This window comes from Barbatula barbatula (assembly GCF_947034865.1).
Source record: "Barbatula barbatula genome assembly, chromosome: 7".
NCBI lineage: Eukaryota > Metazoa > Chordata > Actinopteri > Cypriniformes > Nemacheilidae > Barbatula > Barbatula barbatula.
The window spans coordinates 25,110,380-25,127,596 of record NC_136770.1 but is presented as its reverse complement, the minus strand read 5'-3'; the positions used below and the strand labels follow the sequence as shown (position 1 = coordinate 25,127,596).

Below are 17,217 nucleotides of genomic sequence, written 5' to 3'. Positions count from 1 at the left end.
CTTCATGCCAAATACTCACGTTTGTTTCTCAAACGAATGCAAAATGTCATCGCTGGCTTTTGATCTGTTAACTGCTAGGAAGGAAGAACAAAGGAAATACAGAAATAGATTGAGCAACGTCCACATTTCCTTTTGCAATTAAAAAACTTTGTTTGGCACTTGACACCAGATCTTATCAGATTCAGGATCGATGTGTGAAGACTTCAATGTTGCTGCATTTTACAATAAAATACGTGTGAAAATAAAGACTGTTTCTCATCGTACATTGTTAGTGTGATGTTTGAAATACTAATTTAGACAATTGTTCATTTAAAACCGTAATATGTTCACTGGTAATTCATGTTCACCTTTAATATACTGTTAATTTAACCATCTTAAAAATATACATTAACCATGCTGTGAAACACGCATCACATGTGTAATCGCATTGACATATTACATTTTAAAGGGTCAATATCAAGAAGATGTAAACGTGTACAGATTGTGAGTAACAAAAGCAACATGTTCTATGATTGATACTGAATGATGTTCTTTCTTCTTCAGAAGTCATAAGAGAGAAGCGCTGCATGTGAAGCTCTGGTGTGTTTGTCTCGGTCCCTGAAGTTGAGGTAGTAGATTGAATAGTTGTGGAGTGTGAAATCTCCCTGTGAGATAACTATACAATCTACTGTCTTTCTGAAGGAGACCGGCTCAACTACACAACACCTGTCGCACAGCTGGACCTGAAATCCCTCAAACGTTGATGTGTGTCTCTCAAGATGAGGTAGTAGGTTGTATAGTTTATGGGACGGATCATGTGCTGTTCAGATGATAACTATACAGTCTATTGCCTTCCTTGAGACGCACCATGAGCTTGTGTGAGAATTCAACAAGATGATAAGAGTTATTACAGCATCTCGGACGTGATCAGGATGTGAACTTTAAAGCAACACTGCATTTACATGATATAGAAATAAAGATGTGTTTTATATCCAAAATGACATATGAATGTTTCTGTGGCTGACAAGCCTCTGTACTTTCTGCATTGTTCTTTTTTTATTTCATAAATTTCAAAAAAGCATCTGTGAATGAACTTGTCAAGGACTTTTTGTTAAATTGTAAACAGTGCTAGTTATTAAAATTGGTTGTAAATCGGTTGTTGCTGCTTTTGTCAAAAGCAGGACGTGTGAAATATTACATATAACATTTAACGTCCCACATGACACATGTTTATCCACATTAACATACTGTACAGATGTTTTATGTGTGGTGTTTGGATGAACTTGTGTAACTGCATCACATCACTAATGTCTTATACACTGATAACACATCAATGTTTAGAAAGACTTATTATTGCTCAAAATATAAAAACCCTACATGATGGGAAATACAAATCATTTAAAACTGCTTTGAAATAAAGTCATGGGTTTAATTATTGTTGTAGGTTTAATCTTAAAAATAAAGGCGCTAAAGATGAGCACCCATTTAGAACCTTTAACTTCCACTAAAGCTTCCGGTTCGTTACAAGGGAAAAACCTTTTCAAGACTATCGAAGAAAGAAAGAAGTGTTTTTATGAACCTTTCATTTTAAATGTTTTTTGAAGAACCACAAAGAACATTTAAGAACCTTTACTTTTGGGAATGTAGCTCTACAATTATAAATACAATCATATTAACAATATATTTTAGCACACTCATATATTTAGATTTTGGCACAAAAGCCTCTTAAGTTTTGGACAAACATGCCGCAAAATCTCACAGAACACTCAATAGATCAAAGTTTAGTATACTTGAAATATAAAGTAAATAACATTTGAATGAACTGACACTTTTTAAATGAGCTTTTGTTGTTTTAATTCAGAATTTAGTGACCTGCGCTAAGATCCACCTGACAGATATTTCCATCACTGGCTGGAGTCTGAATTTCTGGAGTTCTGCCGATTCTCTCTTCCTGCTGCCACGAGCCAGTCACCCGTCTCCAAATCTTACTAAACTCCGCCCTAATCTTAGGAACCTTGAAAGCGTAAACAACAGGGTTGACTACAGAGTTAGCATGAGAGAGTATGACACCCAAATACATGACATAGGAGGACACTTGTGTATTCTGGCTATAGAAATTAAAAGTGTGCATGATGTTAAGAGGAAGCCAACAGACAACAAACAAAACCAAAACTAAAACCAAAGAGAACGCCAGCTTGTGTTCCTTATGGATATATGCCTCAGATTCAGCAACACCTGCTTTTCCTCTTGACAGACTTCTAATTTTAAAAAAGATGTAACAGTATAAAGCTATCATGATGACCAGTGGAGGAATGAAGACGACGAAGAAAATGAAGTTGACCATGTATGATTCGGAAATGACGGCTTGAAATTCACAGTTTAATGAGGTTGAGTTGAGTTTTTTCAATGTGTCATGATTGTACCATCCAAACATAGGTATGAATCCCAACAGACACGCCAAAATCCAGCACACGCCAGCAAGAATCCAAGAGCGTCTTTTATTCACTGTAGACTTATACCTGACAGAAAATACAAAAAATATGTTTTATAGTTTCTCTTGGTTTAGTGGCAGGATCATGACAGAACCTCATGTTTAAAGTGGATAGAGGCAATTTCTGTTGTTATGGCCTTCCATACGCTCTCTCCGGTCTCGTCTCTGTTTCCATCCTCTCATCTCCTCGTTATTGATTCATGCCCTACACCTGTTCCCCTCTTGATTTGGTCCCTTATTTAATGCCCTTTTGTCTTGTGCTGGTTCATTGTGGTTGTTTGGTGAGTCCATGTGTCTTGTCAGTCTAGTTTAGTGTATTTGTAGTTCTTGTTTTGAGTTTATTTTAAGTCTTCGTATAGTATAGTGTAGTTCGTCCTTGTCATGTTATTGTATCCATGTTTTGTTATGTTACCCCCCTCGTGGGTTTTGTTTTGTCTTTAATTATTAAATATATGATAACCCCTTACCCGCTGTCTGCACCTGGGTCCTCTGTCTGTGTCTCACCCACCTCGATCATGACAGTATGCGTGACAAAGTGTACATCCATGCATTACTAACATAATATGTATTGGTATGGATTTCACATTAGTGTGCACATGTTTTTCATATGTGTTTGCTTGAACATCCAATACTATACATGTATATGTGAGCAATGTATTCATAAGTGCAGTTTGATTAAAACCCTATACGGCGCCTCATACCATTCCCTTCCATTCATATTACAATTAATTCCATTCATTCCAGTCCGTTCAGTTCCAACTCTGTTCAATTCCATTCCATTTCTATTCAATTCTATTATATTCCTATTCATTCCATTCCAATTAATTCAATTCGTATTAATTCCATTACTATTCCATTTTTATTCCAATTCTATTATATTCCAATCCACTATAATCCCATTACATTTCAACTCTATTCCATTACAATCCTGTCATATTCCATTCCTCTCAATTCTATGAAATTTAAGCAAAAGTTTCCATTTACTATCTCACTGATGTCTAAGAGATGAGCTCTCTCTAATTCCTCGTTTATTTCTCTGTCTTATTGGCATGCATCTTAAGATAGAAATGTTTTTAAGATGATGAGAAACATTTCAGCCCAGTCACTGTTAGAGTATGTATTGGATTTTTTGTGTATTACAAGCATACTGTGAGTAAGTCTAATATTCAAAACATGATCAGAAATCATTTCCAAGTCTTTCTGTGAATAAAACGAACGTGTCACTCACATGAAGGGAATGCAGACTCTCAGGCATCGGTCCAAGGCGATGGCCAGCAGGTTGAGCAGTGAGGCTTGAAGTGGTACAATGAGAACACAACTTATAAAGAGACATAAACTAAAAGAAGTTTCAATCTTCATTCCCTCCAGTACAGCGAGCGGAATGGCCAAACAGCCGACAAGAAAATCAGCCATCGCCAGAGACACGATCAAACAGAAGGTGGAATGATTCAGAGCTCTGCTCCTCCACACGGCAAACATCACCAGAGCATTACCCAAACAACAGCAAACACCTATGAGAACTTCAAGACATATGAACATATATAATCCACCCAAAGCCATGACAACAAGAGCTCATACAGACAGGCTGACAGAGAATTAAGAACACTTCAGCTTTCAGTTGAAGTCTTACCTCTAAGCTAAAATAACTCTTCACACCCACACGAACGAGTGACCTCAAATGAAAACAGAGACGACCAGAATTAATAACCATTATGTGTCAGGGTTCCTGTTTCGTGTGTCTTTGTTTCCTCTCTTCTGTTAATGTCTTTCTTGTGATTGTCTGCCATGTGCTTTCTGGTAATTGTGTTTTGACCCCGCCCCCTCGCTAACTTGTTTCTTTTCTTTCTTTCTTTTGTTTCGTTTAATGGCGGTTGGCAGACAGCTTTTGGTGCATATCCGCCACCTTCTGGGATGGAGTGTGAAGACCAAGGAGGAGGAAGTGGAAAGTACTACCAGAATTTCCTTATAAACCTTTATATGTATGTATTTTGACACCCTTAAATTCTGTGTCGCAAACGTGACTCTCTCAAAAACCTTAATACAATAGCGTATATTTTAGATTCTTTCTGTGCACTTTGAAATAATTCTTTAATTGTTAGTTGGATCTTCAACAAGTTGAGCTCTCTGCCTGCTGTATGCCTCACAATGTAGTTACACACGCTCCACTGTTTCTGTCACCCCACAGTGCTCACACCCGCTTGTCTTTATAGTTTGAGTTCAATACTTGCTCATTTATTTTTCTTAGAAAAACACAATATTTTAGTTTTCTCTATAAACAACCTAAAGCTCCATTTGTTAGTCCACTTCTCCACTTCTTTGATTTCTTTCTGCATAAAGCTTTCCACATGTGCCATATTTCTTCCTCTTTTCCACAAAGCACTGGCCTCTGTGTACAGAGATTTACCAATACCATGTCTAATTTTTGAAAATGTATCATTAATCTTGATATTAAATAATACTGGACTACACGCACTACCTTGTGGTGTTCCCTTATTCTGGAATAACCCTCCCTTGAATAGTCCTATTGAGTAAAAAATCAATTTTCCAATTATACATTTTCCCCCACGTTAACCTGTTTATCTCCTCCTTATTGTTTCATTCTTCTCACCTTCTTCTCACCTTCTTCTCACCTTCTTCTCACCTTCTTCTCACCTTCTTCTCACCTTCTTCTCACTCCTTCTTCTCTCTCCTTCTCTCTCTCTCTCTCTCTCTCTCTCTCTCTCCTTCTGTCCTGTGTCAGATCTCACCAGTACTGACTGACTCATCCACAGTATCCCTTGCCGTGTTTATCCACCTAGCCATAGGTGTTTCAGTTAACCCTTATTGGCTCTTGTTGTTTTTCTACGCCAGTGCACCTATTCCCCTGACGGGGCAGACTCTTCTCTCTCAACTGGTGAGTTATCCGGTCAAGTAAACTCCCTGCACCATCATCTCCGTGGTTCCCGATCTCTCCTGGACGAGGGTGTCTGCTCTTCGAGGGGTCGAGATGTTGGATCGAGCAACATCTGTTTCCCCCGCATCGGAGTCTGTCGCCTTGCTGAACCATGACAATGTTGTGTCCAAAAGCTCTGTTAAAAGTCTGTTTGGTGTTTAATACACTCATGTTTACTAATTATTACATGACTTGCTCTTAAAAGTGATTTAATTCACTAGCGGAGATTTTACAATATTTCTCTTGATGGATCAAAGATTACAAGTTAGGAAATGGAAACTCAAGCTTTTGGACGCACACATTTCAGATTCACTGTACTATCAGCTGGTGGCGCTGTTGAATAACATTCACATTAAAGACAAAGCAACCATTTTGGCTTTCGAAACAACAGATCTAATAGATAAAACAAACCATACAAATAACTATGCAGGTAAATCTTCAGTTTCAACCCTTTTTATACATAAATGAACTATAGCCTGATGTAAACCAGGCCTCTCAGAGACAAATGTTGACAAAATACTCTCAATCTTAGTACTAAACCACAAACACATTTATCTATTGAATGCTTAGACATAACTTAATACAGTTCTGACTTCTGACAGACGCTTTTATCAAACGATGCTTCAACTGTACAGTTGATATGAGTTTGTGTTTCTGAGGATCAAACCCATAACCGATAACACAATCCGAACACACTTACTCATTTGTCTAAATAAAGATATGAAGACTAATAGAGGCTTTTAAGAACTGATGTTTGATCAAACTACAGAATACAAACCACAGCATCAGTTAAGAGCGGAAACCCACAGACCTGTGTGAACGTGTGTGTGTGTGTGTGTGTGTGTGTGTGTGTGTGTGTGTGTGTGTGTGTGTGTGTGTGTGTGTGTGTGTGCGTGCGTGCGTGCGTGCGTGCGTGTGTGTGTGAATTGTTTCACAATTCATGTGCAGTGTTGCATTTTATCATGCGGATGATGAGTCATGAGATGAATATCATGAACAATCTGATATTAACCTCACAGACACAACTCTTTATTTTAAACATGTATTAATAAATGATGGAACTTACATGAAGATGAATGAACGCTGTAGATGTTGCTCATTGTTCATGTTAGTTTACACATACAATTGTGTTCATAAATACTAACTAATTATAAAGGGTTGTCACTATTCCAAAGAAAGAAACGATTCTCTTGTCCGGTTTTAACTGAGAGACTTCAGTGTCAGGAAGAAACAAAACATCACTGCACACAACCCCAGACAAACCAGCTGTGTGGTGAATGTTGTGTGGCAACACGTCACGTTTGGTGTCACACACTTTGCAGAAATGACACAATTCACCATTAAACACATTTCTATAGTTTGTACAATTCAGAATCAGCACTTTGCCTTTTTTCTGAAATGACAGCACAAACTGAAACGGAGATAAAAACACTAAACTATTGTTTCTAATGTGTTGATTTATTTGTAAAGGATTTTTTAAATGGACTTTTGGACACACGCACTCCAACACAGAACTCACGGGCAAATCCTTATATTCACTTTCTAACGTTTGTAGCATGAGCTTTCTGATAAAGAGGACTTCCGATCTTTCAAACTTACCACCGTCGCCTCATCTCAGTTCCTCTTGAGTTTCTTCCTACTTCTTCATGATGTCTGACAGCGAGAAGGTAATCTACACGCTCCTGGAGGTCATCACCGCTGTAGGATGTTGTTTTGGAAATGTGCTGGTCATCTGGGCGGTCTGCTCGTGCCGGGCTCTCTGTCAGACCACCTTCTGTTTTGTGGTGTCTCTGGCCGTGGCTGATTTTCTGGTGGGTGCCGTGGCCGTTCCTCTGGCTGTGCTGGTGGATGGACGGGTTGAGACCAGTTTTCACGGCTGTCTGTTGATCAGCTGTGTGGTCATCGTGTTGACTCAGGCCTCCGTTCATTCTCTCCTCGCCATCGCGGTGGATCGATACCTGCGTGTTTATAATCCACTGAGGTCAGTTCGGGATTCATTCTCACACGATTTTACATTTAAGTTCAAACCGAGACTTGAATTGATCGATCGAGATTACATTGCTTAAGCAGGAAACCAACTTTAGCACAATGAGAGAATGATTGATTCAAACTGGAGATGCATTATATTGAAGAAATGAGTGATTATTTGCTGAAGAACATGATACACAATACAAGCATGGTAACATTTCATAAATCTATATTTTAAAACAGAGAATAATATACTGAACGTGCATGTTTGACATTTTCACTGGAGACACTTTTGAGGTCTCACCCGTCTCTCTGTCATGAAAACTTACCATAGTTTGTTATAGTAAAAGTGTAGAAAACATGTTTAATTGGTGTATTGATAATCGTTTCACTATAGTAAACTTGTTTTTTTATTTGTAGTAAAACTTAATGTTCATAACGGCTCTCCGTTCACCTAAAGCTTTAACTACACACAACCTTTTGAAGTATTACGATCATTCAGTTGTTGTTTAGATTGTGTAATAATAATGACGTCATCAGTGGTGAATGTCTATCTCACTTTCAGGTACAGAGGAGCGGTGAGAAAGCAAAACCTGTGGGCGGCGGTCACCGTCTGCTGGCTTTCTGCTTCTCTACTGGGTCTCATTCCTCTGTTTGGATGGCACAACAACGACCCCACCACAAGCGTGAACTCCACCATCACTTGTCAGTTTCTTACGGTCATTTCAATGTCTTACATGGTGAACTTTAACTTCCTCTTTTGCATCCTCTCACCCACCATACTGATGATGGCCATCTACGCTTTCATCTTCTGTAAGATATCCAAACAGCTGAGAAAAGGAATCGGTCAGGCTGTGGAGTCCAAGACGTTTTATCATAAAGAGAGAAGACTGGCTCATTCGCTGGCATTAGTGTTGGTTCTGTTTGCCGTCAGCTGGTTTCCTATTCACATCCTGAACACGTTGACTTACTACAACACCAGTGTCAGAGTGCCGCCTCTCGCCGTTCACATCGGTGTTCTTCTCTCTCATGCCAACTCTGCGGTTAACCCTATAGTGTACGCTTTCAAAATCCCAAAGATCAAGATAGCCTATAAAAACATCTTGAAGAAACTCACAGGCTCGAAGCAGAACCCGGATCAGAGCAGCCAGTCTTTAGATAATAACATCAGCATCAACTCAAACAGTAACGTCAAGTGTAGCGTGAAAAACTCTCAGACAGTCAAAACAAACATCAGTCAGGATGCTTAGCTGGGATATTATGTCTTAAGACTTTCAATTGTTAAATAAGATATTTGCACAACCACCTTCGGTGTACTTGTTTTGTGTGAGTTGTTTTCGGGTAAATCTACTTTGACTATAAGCTATATATTCATTTCAATACTTCAAATGTGATGTTTAGCTTGCATTAAGTTCTATGTGACCGCAACGTAAGGACTGCTCCAATTACACTTAAAGTGACAAAATCGGTATTGTCTGATAATAAAATTTAGGCCAATATATTATAGCCGATATATTATTAATAATTTCCTCTAGTTGAACCACTTCATCTGTACACTGCTCACAGTTCAAATCCAGCACAGTTCTGTCTTTCTATTGTGATCTTTCATTTACTGATATTAGCTAAACATTGTTGATGTAGATACAGTATGTAGATATTTATGAATGTGTGAATTATAAGAACAAAAGGATATTGTTTGAGTCAGACTGCTGTCTGAATGCTTTCTGTCTTGAGACTGTTAGACTCGTGGCAATAAAGAACACTTTTCTAGGTTGCTCTTGAAGTTTAAAAGTTAAAGAATCTTTCATTATTGTAAAGTGGGCTTGCACATGATTTTCAGGTGAAAAAAATAACTTTCAATCACAGAAAATGTTATATTAAAATGTAGATACTGTATATCGGTTATCGACATCCAATGCTGAAGAATTATCGGTTATCGTTGTCGGCCAAAATTGACATCAGTGCATCTCTATTTCACAATACAATTGATTCATAAAAACACATTCAAGCATTGTGTCATCATAACCACAATGTGTGACAAATCTATGACATATTACCCAATTTCACTTCTGAATGAAAAAGCTTGAGTACAACATAAAAGCTAATTTCTTTTAGACTTAGAATATGTTTAATGCATGCTATTTCAATTCTTCAATCACTAAAACCTTTTATTTCATCACAATCTCACAGGAATTCAAAACTATTTCACAAGGTGGCTGATTTCTTTTATATGTTAAAGTAGAATCTACATTTATGTGCGATACCATATGAATTATCCACCTCATAAATAAGCTATAAATTCCTGTGAGATGAGGCTGGTTATTCTGGTACCTGCTGAATATTCACATGTGTACACATCAGCTCTGAAGTGGACTGAATTCTCTATCAAAACCACAAAAAGGAACGTTGTCTCTAAAGCTGTCAGTTTGTTTTAGGTCTGATGGCTCTCGTCTGCCAAAGGCTCGGTTGTAGTTTTCGTAATTGATTTACTGGCAACAGTCCATTAGGCAGTGAATTCCAGGAGGGAATGTTTGACGCTCAGAGAGAAAAATGAACTTGATGTGCTTCTGGATTTCTCAAAGATAACTCATAGGAACCACAGACCACTCTGTTCCTGAATCTGTCCAACATCATTTCGGCACGAGGCCAGACAGCTAAAGAGAAGAAACTGAATTGATGACAGTCATTTAACACATTATTGCTCTTTCTAACAGGATCCGAATCTGTTCTGCTGTCTGAGGTTAGAAATAAATGAAATACATATTTTGGTTCTGTGTTGAAGGACAGCGTGGGTTCTTGAAACCAGGGCGTCTTTTTCCAAACTTAAATACATGCAAATGTCACATTTACCCACATCGCATGTGTTGCTCAAACCAATAATGCTATATATATAAGGTGATGCAAATAACAGCAGATCTACATGTTGTGCTTATGTATGGCTCAGCTGAAACCACATCATAAACATTTAGAATTTGGATTTTGTAGCATGTAAATTATACTGTGTGTATATATATGAAGATTTTAGTTCCAAAAAGAGATACAAAATCATGTTATTTATTATGTTATGTTTTTATTGTATTAGCTTCTTATCTCGTTTTGCAACCAAACTCTTCATATATACACTATATAAATATATAATTTTGAGACTTGCAAAGGCAAGAAACGTTATTAGAAAATGTATTTAATGTACTGTAATATAACATGAAATAAAGGAAAATCAAAACTCTGCTTACTCAGGAAAGTAACATCCGTCTCTCTTTTCAAGTCAGGTGATCTGATATTGATTCAAGATTTAATCTCACATAGTAAAACAAATACCTAATACTGAAATGAAATCCAACATACTCCGTAATTTATTCATTTAATTTTGATTGATCACGTCATAGATTGAGAATGTGGAAAGATGGCTTATCCTGTCGCACATCGCTGGAAAACTGTTATGCATGATGACAAAATCTCCCCCAGAAGCTTTGCATGATCGTCAGAAAGAACATTTAGTTTTGCATTTCATCTCGTGTAAATGACCCGCCGTATGCAAACGACAAGGTCATCATGACATTTATGTATAAAAATACTTTCATATTTAGCAGATGGCTTCATTCAAAACTGACTTTACTGATGTTTCTCTCCTCGACAGGTCTGATGGTTTCCTTAAGATGTCAAAGTTTGTTTAAACACCAAAACATATCAAAACTGAAAAAGACGTCTGCATGATTTTAATAAAGTGAAAGTAATCAGAGAGATTGCGTTATGAAGACACCTTCCAACAGTAGGCTACTTTTGCTGCAGTGGACAATCTTAAAGTGGCTGAACATCACAAAGTTTGGCAAGATGTCACTATATTTCATTACAGCACCGGGAGGTTTCTGGAAGACTATGGAATAAATACAAAGACAAAACAGAGAGACGGTACACATAGAAAACCACTGTTTTATCATCTCATCGTTCAACACTAAATCCATTCACATCTGCAATGTGTGTTTTTCAACATCAAAGAAGTCTCTTTAATATCTCAGTAAATGTAATGTAGATGTTCTACTGTTGACAGAAAGACATCAAACAAAGCACAAGTGAAACTTTTCCTACTGAGATGAACGCTCCAGTAATCTCACAGATGGCCTCAACAATACATGCAAGGTGCTCCAAAATCTGCTAAAATATCACAGATAGAATATAAACTCATCATTTACATGAAATTGGAAGAGCTTTACTGAATGGGTGATGTTGTTAAATCTCCTGGGCTACGGAGCAATAAAATCTTCCTTGTGTAGGATTTTAAAAGGTTCTGTATTTGAAATCACATAAATGCTGAACATAAAACGCTCTGAGAAGCCAAATGGACAAGATATAATAAAACCATCCACACGTCTGCACACAATGTAATCATTTGCATGGTTTGAGGCATATTCATATTCTACAGGCAAATTCTTACTAAAATAATCAGATTACTTTTGTGAAGAAGTATAAATGATTTCAGTAAAGAAATACTGTCCTTTTGCTTTTGTTCTAAGGATTTAACATTCGGACTGGGTAGCGAACGATATATTTAATCTACAAGGTGCTAATATCAAATATTTCTAAATTTTTCTTACTTTAAATGACCATGGTCGAACACGTAGACAAAAAGAATAAGTCTGTCCAACACGGATGTCAAATGCATACCTCATTACTGAAACTCATCCATTAGTGCACTATAATGAGCACTTCTTCCTGACAAAAATCATCTGATGACGTCCGATTTCCCGTCTTATAACTACGTGGAGATAAAAACATGCGTGTTGGAGATTCAAATGTAACTGAATACACACAGAGAGAGAGAGAGAGAGAGAGAGAGAGAGAGAGAGAGAGAGAGAGAGAGAGAGAGAGAGAGAGAGAGAGAGAGAGAGAGAGAGAGAGAGAGAGAGAGAGAGAGACGCAGTGACTACACCACACCACCCCTCCCCTCTCATCACATCCACCACAAGAGAAGGAAACACAAGTTTATAAAGATGCAGGAACACAGACGAAGGAATATTGAGGCACCTCCGAAGACGTCGAGTGACTCTAGATGCTTATAAGACTGAAGAACACACCAGATGGAGAAATGAAATCTGCTCCAGCAACTGAGCACATCAGGATCTCGGCGAGTCTTTAGGGAAGAGAAAGCAGTGTTAAATATGGCCAACACCTCAACTCAAGAGGTCATAGAGAACGGAGAGAATATAGATGTGATGTACATTTCCATCGAGAGCACGATTGCACTGGCGTCAGTACTGGGAAATGTTTTAGTGGTGTTAGTGGTGGCCATGAACCAGGGTCTGAGAGACCCCACCTTCTGTTTCATCGTGTCTCTGGCGCTGGCTGACATCGCCGTCGGTGTTCTCGTCATTCCTCTGGCCGTGGTCATCAGTCTGGGTCTCATGACACAGTTTTACACCTGCCTCTTTATTTCATGTCTGTTAGTGATGATCACTCAGAGCTCTATACTGTCACTGCTGGCCATCGCCTTCGACAGATTCTTACGTGTCAAGATCCCCACCAGGTGAGTCGGAAACACATTGCTTACATCAACAACCGTCTACAGCAAGAGATCACGTGATGTAACGTGATAGCGATAATCTATGGGACTTGTTTCTTTACTTATACCTGTGCATTCCCACTTTAGAGTTATTTACTATAGTAAGGTAGAGATTGTTAACTTTTAAACTGTAGTAAATACAGAAGTAAAGATGAATTCATAATTACTATGGAAAGGTTCAAAAACACTCTTTTCTACAGTTTACTATGGTAAATACTACCGTATTATCTCATGTGTTTTATGCCAGTTTATTGTAGGGTGTCTCAATAACAAACTAATGGTAAAATCTTGGTAAAAATCACTTTAACAAAGTTTTTAGGTTGCTTACTGCTTTTCTATTACAGCTTAAACAGCAATGTAATTAAAAACATGTTCAATAAATTAAACGTAGTTCATATTAATAATCATGATTAATCGTGCCAAAAACTGACTTAGCATTTCACAAGAATTTATAACATTTTCTATTTTATCAAATTCCAATTGTATAGAAATTTCTACAATGAACTATTAACATTATTGTGTTAATTGCATTTTATTAAAACATCTTAAAGGGATAGTTCACCCACAAATGACCATTCTGTCATCATTTACTCACCCTCAGTTTGTTCTAAACCTGTGTGCATTTATTTGTTCTGCTAAACACATTTACATTTACATAAACACAAAGAAGATATTTGTAAGAATGTCAGTAATGTTAGCTTTCCTGTATCTCAGTGGTAAGAGCATTGCTCTTGTTGGATCTCAGGGGATTGCAGATACCTTTGTATAAATGTATAGGATAATGCAATAAAAGTCGCTTTGGATAAAAGCATCTGCCAAATGCCTAAATGTAAATGTAAATGTGACTGAGCAGATCTCATCCCCCATTGACTCCCATAGTATTTATTTTCCCTACTATGACAGTGAATGGGGGATGAGATCTGTTTGTTGTGGGTGATTTCTGGGTGAACTGTCCCTTGTGAACTGTCCTCCCGGCCTGGTCAAGCTGGTTTAGCACCCACCAACTGACCAGTCTGACCAGACCAGCTTGGACCAGCAAACCAGTTCAGATTCAATTAAAGGTTTTATTTAGCAGGGAATCCACCTGAATTATCCCTGAGTCAGACTGCAGGCATCCGTATATCTGTTGATTTCTTTAATGCAAATCAATGGACTTATATAAAGCTTTTAGCTAAATGAAAGTGGTCCTGCCTGTCGGGGCGAGTTATGTCCACTGCTCTGTTAGGATTTTGGCAGCTTTGGGAACCACTCATTTGCCTGATGTGTGATACGAGCATGTTAGTTAAAGTCACAGGAAAACACTGAATACTTTGAAATGAGAATATTTACTAGAGCCCGTAAAGAAACCATTCAAAATGTATGGTTATGAATATCAGATTATAGGTCATCATCATTTATTCAGCCCCCTGACACACCTGTATGAGTTTCTTTCTTCTTCAGAACACAAAAAACGATATTTTGAAGAACGTTGATAATCCAACAACACTGAACTCCATTGACTTCCATTGTATGAAAACACAAAACCACCCAAAAGATCTTCTTTTGTGTTCCACTGAAGAAGACAGATTTTGATGTAGGGTTGGACCTTAACTCCTTTCTTGTCATTAATGATTTGTTTTTGCATTGTTTTGACAGATACAGCACCGTGGTCACACAGAAGCGGGCATGGGTGGCTGTTGGCATGTGTTGGATTCTGTCCTTCCTGACCGGGTTGGTGCCCATGATCGGCTGGCATCGCAGCCCGCCTAAAAATGCCACCACGGAGCTCATTGAATGCCAGTTCATCAACGTCATATCCCTGAACTACATGGTCTACTTTAATTTCTTCGGCTGGGTGGTGGCACCCTTGACTATAATGGCGGGGCTGTACGCCGAGATCTTCCGTATAATCCGACGACAACTGAACCGTCGAGCTGAAGCCACTTCTGACTCCAGCAAGTACTATCGTAAAGAGCTGAAGTTAGCCAAGTCCTTAGCACTCGTTCTCTTTCTATTCGCTCTCTGCTGGCTGCCGCTTCACATCATGAACTGCATTGTGTTTTTCTGCCCTAAGTGCAGCGTGCCCAGGAGTGCTTTCTTCGTCGGCATCTTTATGTCCCACGGCAACTCCGCCCTGAACCCACTGGTGTACGCATTCCGCATCCAGCGCTTTCAAGAGACGCTCATTAAGATCATCCAGCGATCCGTACTGTGTAGAACGTCGACCAGCTCCACCCAGCACAGTGCCGGACCGATCACTGAAAAAACACAAGCTTAAGACTGAAAGACTGTAAATCAACACTGTGCAGCTTCAAACATCTCTTCCTTGAATGAAACTAAATATTTTTGTGGTCTTACATGGCAAAAAAAAGAGCATTGGGTGATATGTTAGTTTAAAAGCATGCTGGGCATCTCGACCAGTAGATCTCAACTGGTATGTTGTGTAGGTTTTGGCAAGATAAAAACGTAAATAGAAAATTGCATGAAATTATAAATTAAGAGAGTAAATAAATAGACTTGGTAGACTTAAGAAGGCAAGAAAACCGGTTTGTCATGCCTTTTGTTTTGACATCAAAGGACAAAATGTGTATTTTGGCAGAAATTCATGCTTTAAAAAGAATACAACCCGAGAGTCAATAACTACAAAGAGGAAAAACACAGTATGTGCCAACAGAATCTCATTGACATGCATTAAATGCATTGCATTTCGTATCCAAATACAACATCCGGCTCATGTTTATTCTATATCGATGTTCTATATACGATATAACCCTATTAATTTTCATATTTGTACATTTCAATGTTTTAATTTAAGGACTTTTTATTATGACCAGTCTTGGTGCTGTGTTAGTCACTGTAAAACCTTGAGAAACAAACAGCCGCTGATATATATCTATAAGATATAACTGCTTAAGTCTCTCTGTCTCGGATGTTTCTCCTGAAAAAGACCCGGAAAGCTCACATCTCCATATGTAGTTCTCTTAATTTTATTAAAAGTCTTGTGAGTTATGACAGAGCAAACAGCTGAGCAATAAAAGTCTCTTTTGGGAATGGAAATTGAAAATGTTTTCCTTATTAACAAAGAAATGTGTAATGTGAAAATTATAGTATTAATTAAAAAGACATTTATAAGGCTTAATCTCAAGTTTTTGTATTGATCTTGTATTGATCTTACAATCATAAATACGCAGTTCTTCATTCATCAAGACATTAATTTGGACGTTTATGCCTGACAGAATTAACTTGTGCATTTGAGCGACTAGATAACGGCGACTGTAGAACATGTTTATTTTATTTACAGGGTTGTGCCTTATGACTAGAAAGTGCCAAAGTGAAATAAAATGTGACTGTGGGCAGAGAAACATCTTGTTGGCGATTTAATGAAAGTATTCACATCTGAACTGTATTTTACACGTTAGGGTTTTTGCTCTGCTGTCGTGACAGACAAACTGCTTTAATAGGTGACAGGTTACAGACTGAAAAACTGAAAGAATTCACCGACATCAAGCTTGACAGACATTAAGTCAAAACAAAACCATTAAAGTGTCTGACTGACACAACGCACATATCTTATAGCTGTATGTCTTAGAGCAAACTGTTTAAATGCCTTTACTTATAAAGAGAAAACAAAGAAGAAAAGAATGTGTTGGCATTTCATATCCAATTAAACAAACGAATCTGCAGATTTATGTTATAAAATTCCACATCAATATTAAAATCCCTGATAAAAACCACAAATCTTAATCAGTACACTGCAAAAATGACTTTCTTACTTATGTTCCAGTAAAAATGGCTCAAAATTCTTGAATCAAGAAATACATCTGTCAATTTAGGGACTAACCTTAATTCAAGATTTTTTTTTTTCCCATTAGCAGATTGATTTGCTTGTTTTAAGCACAGATTCACTGAAACTCATATTTTTGGACTAAAAACAAGACTTATTTATGAGTGAGTTTGCTCATCAAGAAAATGCATCTTGATTCAAGAATGTTTAGACTTTTTTACTGGGAAACAAGAAAATAAAGACTAAGTAAGAAAGTCATTTTTTGCAGTGGTTTTATTTATTGTGTTTTTAATGTACCAAGGATGATCTTACCTGAGTATGGGGCGTCTGTACTGTACCTCCTCAGGACGGGATGTTTCACACCTGACACTAAACTCATAATTGTCCTACAATGCAAAAAATGACTTTCTGACTTTGTTTTTTCTCTTGTTTTCCAGTACAAATGGCTCAAAATTCTTCAATTCAGATGCATTTTCTTGATGAGCAAAATGACCTGAGAAAATAAGTCTTGTTTTTGAAAAAAATGC

The 17,217-nt window shown here is 37.8% G+C and overlaps 3 protein-coding genes across 3 annotated transcripts; 2 read left to right on the top strand and 1 right to left on the bottom strand.

Annotated features, from left to right (window-relative positions):
• Nucleotides 1–1,075: 1,075 nt before the first annotated feature.
• On the bottom strand, nucleotides 1,076–4,297 carry adora3a.1 (adenosine A3 receptor a.1). Its single transcript, XM_079460881.1, has 3 exons — nucleotides 4,101–4,297; nucleotides 3,699–3,990; nucleotides 1,076–2,498 (listed from the first exon to the last, which is right to left on the bottom strand). The coding sequence occupies exons 2-3, from the start codon at nucleotides 3,947–3,949 to the stop codon at nucleotides 1,844–1,846; spliced, it is 906 nt and encodes a 301-aa protein (XP_079317007.1). The 5' UTR covers nucleotides 3,950–3,990; nucleotides 4,101–4,297; the 3' UTR covers nucleotides 1,076–1,843.
• A 2,749-nt stretch (nucleotides 4,298–7,046) lies between these two features.
• On the top strand, nucleotides 7,047–9,164 carry adora3a.2 (adenosine A3 receptor a.2). Its single transcript, XM_079460880.1, has 2 exons — nucleotides 7,047–7,383; nucleotides 7,936–9,164. Exons 1-2 carry the CDS (start codon nucleotides 7,049–7,051, stop codon nucleotides 8,618–8,620), a joined length of 1,020 nt encoding a protein of 339 aa, XP_079317006.1. The 5' UTR covers nucleotides 7,047–7,048; the 3' UTR covers nucleotides 8,621–9,164.
• A 3,416-nt stretch (nucleotides 9,165–12,580) lies between these two features.
• On the top strand, nucleotides 12,581–15,184 carry LOC306896800 (adenosine receptor A1; the record flags this gene model as incomplete). Its single annotated transcript, XM_079461071.1, has 2 exons — nucleotides 12,581–12,891; nucleotides 14,563–15,184. 2 exons carry the CDS (start codon nucleotides 12,581–12,583, stop codon nucleotides 15,182–15,184), a joined length of 933 nt encoding a protein of 310 aa, XP_079317197.1.
• Between the last annotated feature and the right edge of the window lie 2,033 nt (nucleotides 15,185–17,217).